This window comes from Oncorhynchus tshawytscha, unplaced genomic scaffold (assembly GCF_018296145.1).
Source record: "Oncorhynchus tshawytscha isolate Ot180627B unplaced genomic scaffold, Otsh_v2.0 Un_contig_1061_pilon_pilon, whole genome shotgun sequence".
NCBI lineage: Eukaryota > Metazoa > Chordata > Actinopteri > Salmoniformes > Salmonidae > Oncorhynchus > Oncorhynchus tshawytscha.
The window spans coordinates 62,204-67,306 of NW_024608730.1; the positions used below are offsets into that span (position 1 = coordinate 62,204).

The following is a 5,103-nucleotide window of genomic DNA, read 5'->3' on the forward strand; positions in this document are numbered from 1 at the left end:
GGGGCGGGGGCGTATGCCTTATGACTAACGTGACATGGTGTGATGAAAGAAACATACAGGAACTCAAATCCTTCTGTTCACCTGATTTAGAATTCCTCACAATCAAATGTAGACCGCATTATCTACCAAGAGAATTCTCTTCGATTATAATCACAGCCGTATATATCCCCCAAGCAGACACATCGATGGCTCTGAACGAACTTTATTTAACTCTCTGCAAACTGGAAACGATTTATCCGGAGGCTGCATTCATTGTAGCTGGGGATTTTAACAAGGCTAATCTGAAAACAAGACTCCTAAATTTTATCAGCATATCGATTGCGCAACCAGGGGTGGAAAGACCCTGGATCATTGTTACTCTAACTTCCGCGACGCATATAAGGCCCTGCCCCGCCCCCTTTCGGAAAAGCTGACCACGACTCCATTTTGTTGATCCCTGCCTACAGACAGAAACTAAAACAAGAAGCTCCCACGCTGAGGTCTGTCCAACGCTGGTCCGACCAAGCTGACTCCACACTCCAAGACTGCTTCCATCACGTGGACTGGGAGATGTTTCGTATTGCGTCAGACAACAACATTGACGAATACGCTGATACGGTGTGCGAGTTCATTAGAACGTGCGTTGAAGATGTCGTTCCCATAGCAACGATTAAAACATTCCCTAACCAGAAACCGTGGATTGATGGCAGCATTCGTGTGAAACTGAAGGCACGAACGACTGCTTTTAATCAGGGCAAGGTGTCTGGTAACATGACTGAATACAAACAGTGTAGCTATTCCCTCCGCAAGGCTATCAAACAAGCTAAGCGCCAGTACAGAGACAAAGTAGAATCTCAATTCAACGGCTCAGACACAAGAGGTATGTGGCAGGGTCTACAGTCAATCACGGACTACAGGAAGAAACCCAGCCCAGTCACGGACCAGGATGTCTTGCTCCCAGGCAGACTAAATAACTTTTTGCCCGCTTTGAGGACAATACAGTGCCACTGACACGGCCTGCAACGGAAACATGCGGTCTCTCCTTCACTGCAGCCGAAGTGAGTAAGACATTTAAACGTGTTAACCCTCGCAAGGCTGCAGACCCAGACGGCATCCCCAGCCGCGCCCTCAGAGCATGCGCAGACCAGCTGGCCGGTGTGTTTACGGACATATTCAATCAATCCCTATACCAGTCTGCTGTTCCCACATGCTTCAAGAGGGTCACCATTGTTCCTGTTCCCAAGAAAGCTAAGGTAACTGAGCTAAACGACTACCGCCCGTAGCACTCACATCCGTCATCATGAAGTGCTTTGAGAGACTAGTCAAGGACCATATCACCTCCACCCTACCTGACACCCTTGACCCACTCCAATTTGCTTACCGCCCAAATAGGTCCACAGACGATGCAATCTCAACCACACTGCACACTGCCCTAACCCATCTGGACAAGAGGAATACCTATGTGAGAATGCTGTTCATCGACTACAGCTCGGCATTCAACACCATAGTACCCTCCAAGCTCGTCATCAAGCTCGAGACCCTGGGTCTCGACCCCGCCCTGTGCAACTGGGTACTGGACTTCCTGACGGGCCGCCCCAGGTGGTGAGGGTAGGCAACAACATCTCCTCCCCGCTGATCCTCAACACTGGGGCCCCACAAGGGTGCGTTCTGAGCCCTCTCCTGTACTCCCTGTTCACCCACGACTGCGTGGCCATGCACGCCTCCAACTCAATCATCAAGTTTGCGGACGACACAACAGTGGTAGGCTTGATTACCAACAACGACGAGACGGCCTACAGGGAGGAGGTGAGGGCCCTCGGAGTGTGGTGTCAGGAAAATAACCTCACACTCAACGTCAACAAAACTAAGGAGATGATTGTGGACTTCAGGAAACAGCAGAGGGAACACCCCCATCCACATCGATGGAACAGTAGTGGAGAGGGTAGCAAGTTTTAAGTTCCTCGGCATACACATCACAGTCAAACTGAATTGGTCCACTCACACAGACAGCATCGTGAGGAAGGCGCAGCATCGTGAGGAAGGCGCAGCAGCGCCTCTTCAACCTCAGGAGGCTGAAGAAATTCGGCTTGTCACCAAAAGCACTCACAAACTTCTACAGATGCACAATCGAGAGCATCCTGGCGGGCTGTATCACCGCCTGGTATGGCAACTGCACCGCCCTCAACCGTAAGGCTCTCCAGAGGGTAGTGAGGTCTGCACAACGCATCACCGGGGCAAACTACCTGCCCTCCAGGACACCTACACCACCCGATGCTACAGGAAGGCCATAAAGATCATCAAGGACATCAACCACCCGAGCCACTGCCTGTTCACCCCGCTGCCATCCAGAAGGCGAGGTCAGTACAGGTGCATCAAAGCTGGGACCGAGAGACTGAAAAACAGCTTCTATCTCAAGGCCATCAGACTGTTAAACAGCCACCACTAACATTGAGTGGCTACTGCCAACACACTGTCAATGACACTGACTCTACTCCAGCCACTTTAATCATGGGAATTGATGGGAAATGATGTAAATATATCACTAGCCACTTTAAACAATGCTACCTTATATAATGTTACTTACCCTACATTGTTCATCTCATATGCATACGTTGATACTGTACTCTATATCATCGACTGCATCCTTATGTAATACATGTATCACTAGCCACTTAACTATGCCACTTGGTTTACATACTTATCTCATATGTATATACTGTACTCGATATCATCTACTGTATCTTGCCTATGCTGCTCTGTACCATCACTCATTCATATATCCTTATGTACATATTCTTTATCCCCTTACACTGTGTATGACAGTAGTTTTTTTTTGAATTGTTAGTTAGATTACTTGCTCGTTATTACTGCATTGTCGGAACTAGAAGCACAAGCATTTCGCTACACTCGCATTAACATCTGCTAACCATGTGTATGTGACAAATAAAATTTGATTTGATTTGATTTGAACCTGGCTGGCAATCGCTTTTGTGGTGTCAAGGAGGACTTGGTCTTGCAAATACTTTTTGAGAGCCAAGAGAGGTTTTGGGGTCTCACTTTGTCCTTTTTGTTCATTCATAGATGAGGGGTTATTAAAAGTGGTTTACAAGAAATGGAGTCCGATGTGTCAGCCTCACCATTACTGGAATGATCGAAGTCCAGGCACAAAGTTGGAACCATTCACAAATGTATTTGCGAGATCCCCTTTTTCTGGACAGGTAAGAATCCTCTTCAGCGTATTTTTCATGTCGTTGTAACAACCAACAGTGTAAGACCAGATCTTACTCTGATGGTTTTCAAGAAGGATCTGCTCACTCTGTGCAGGAGAGCAGGATGCCCTGATAGACTGGGTAAGATTGTCCATGTCTGAAACAAAGGTACTTACCAACTCAGAGGCCTCAGGGTCAATCATAAGGTCTCTGATCTCACCTATCCTAGGAGTTGGACTAGATGATGTAGTGCCAGAACAACATGATGTACAACCCCTGAATCTTTTAACGATCTCCCGGATCGATTCAGTGGCCTTGGTCTGAAACTCCTCAGTGAGTAGTCTGTCCATACTTTGTGTTGACAGACGAAGACTAGATTTGGCACCTTTGATATTGAGGTTGCTCTCTCCTTGTTTTAGCATCTCCTCAGGACTTTTACAAGCTTCAAGCATCTTCATATGGTCAGCAACAACACAAATCAGTTCCCTCTTGTCGGGATCATTTTCCTCCTTATTGCTGAAGTTCAAAACAGTGCCACTGAGGGTTGTCATGACCTGTCCTGTTAAATGTGTCATATCCACCTCAACACCATCTTCTCTGAGAACAACACTCTGCTCAACACTCTTCCCATTAATATACATCTGAAGTATGTTGGAAACGCCAGACACCATCTCCTCAACCACCTTGGTGCTGGAGACACCACCACTGGCAAAAATGACAGGGGACATTCGCCCAGAGATGGGAGTTTGGATGGCCACAGAGATTATGGAATTGACCTTCTTTGACACTTCTCCAACAATAACCCGGGATAGACTTTGAGTGTCTACCTGGCCCTCTCTTTGGATACAGAGGACATTGTTCAACGACTCTTTGAAGGAATCCTGGACACCAGTGAGGAGACTGTCCTCAGTGATCCCAAAAAAGTCCCTGAGTGGCTCAGATGATATAGACTCACCATCTCCCTGAGTATTTGGCAACACTGTCTGAGACCTTTGAGAATACAAAGCAAACAATACAGCATTCCATATTCAATAGTAGACACTGTAGTCACATTAATACATCATTCAGTAATCAGTTAAACTGGTCATTAAGAGTAAACTGTTACACAGATAACAAAACATATTTTCACAAAATGGGTTATGAATAGTTAGGTGAAACCGGTTTCTTTAGGAATGACTGAACATACCCATTACGAGAGGAGCTTGATTTGGCCTTGCAAGACCTTGAGGATTTGCTGCTGCCTCTCTTGCGAACCTTCAGGTTTGTGCTAGAGGATCTCTCTGATTCTGTCAGAGACTTGCCGGATACTGGAGACACATGGCTGTATATCTGTACAAAACGGAAAATTGCAGGGATGATGACCTCCAGGATGGCCTCAGATACAAACTGCACAATCTCCAGGCACATCTCTGCAAGCAATGCCCTCATCACCTGTAGGACCGAAACAGTGTAGGTAGATTACTCATAGCCGGGCTCTGAAACCAAGCTCCTCAAAGAGATACCAACAATCTCACATATGTTCATGAGAATCATGAAAGTGGCATACATTGGAAAGCATGAAAAGCAGTAGGCTACTAAAAAGCTCTTTGAATGTAACTGTTTATGATAATGTGGATGATACTGTAGATAGATAAAAGGTTGGGCTGAGAAATAGGCCGTTTCAAATGGGTACGTTTTTAGCCAAAAACGAAAATACTGCCCCCTACGCGCAAAAGGTTAAGCAAATGTTAAGCACGAATCTGTGAAATTGCTTAATTCAACATTTTGCCAGTGCATGAGGCTTGGTGCTCACAGAATCAGTAGGCTATTAAACAAATACTCAAACAGGCAACAGAAGCTATATCTGTCTTACTCCTGTATATATGTATACAGTACCAGTCAAAAGTTTGGACACACCTACTCATTCAAGGCTTTT

At 46.1% G+C, this 5,103-nt stretch overlaps 1 protein-coding gene across 1 annotated transcript; it reads right to left on the reverse strand.

Moving 5' to 3' along the window:
* Nucleotides 1-3,118: 3,118 nt before the first annotated feature.
* On the reverse strand, nucleotides 3,119-4,679 carry LOC121843769. Its single transcript, XM_042313588.1, has 2 exons — nucleotides 4,375-4,679; nucleotides 3,119-4,178 (listed from the first exon to the last, which is right to left on the reverse strand). The coding sequence occupies exons 1-2, from the start codon at nucleotides 4,614-4,616 to the stop codon at nucleotides 3,119-3,121; spliced, it is 1,302 nt and encodes a 433-aa protein (XP_042169522.1). The 5' UTR covers nucleotides 4,617-4,679.
* Nucleotides 4,680-5,103: the final 424 nt, after the last annotated feature.

Excerpts from the sequence above, each read along its gene's own strand:
- LOC121843769 (XM_042313588.1), bottom strand. The coding sequence starts at position 4,616 with ATGAGGGCATTGCTTGCAGAGATGTGCCTGGAGATTGTGCAGTTTGTA. Across the intron at positions 4,179-4,374 it reads TCAAGCTCCTCTCGTAATGG|GTCTCAGACAGTGTTGCCAA; the intron begins GTATGTTCAGTC and ends GTATTCTCAAAG.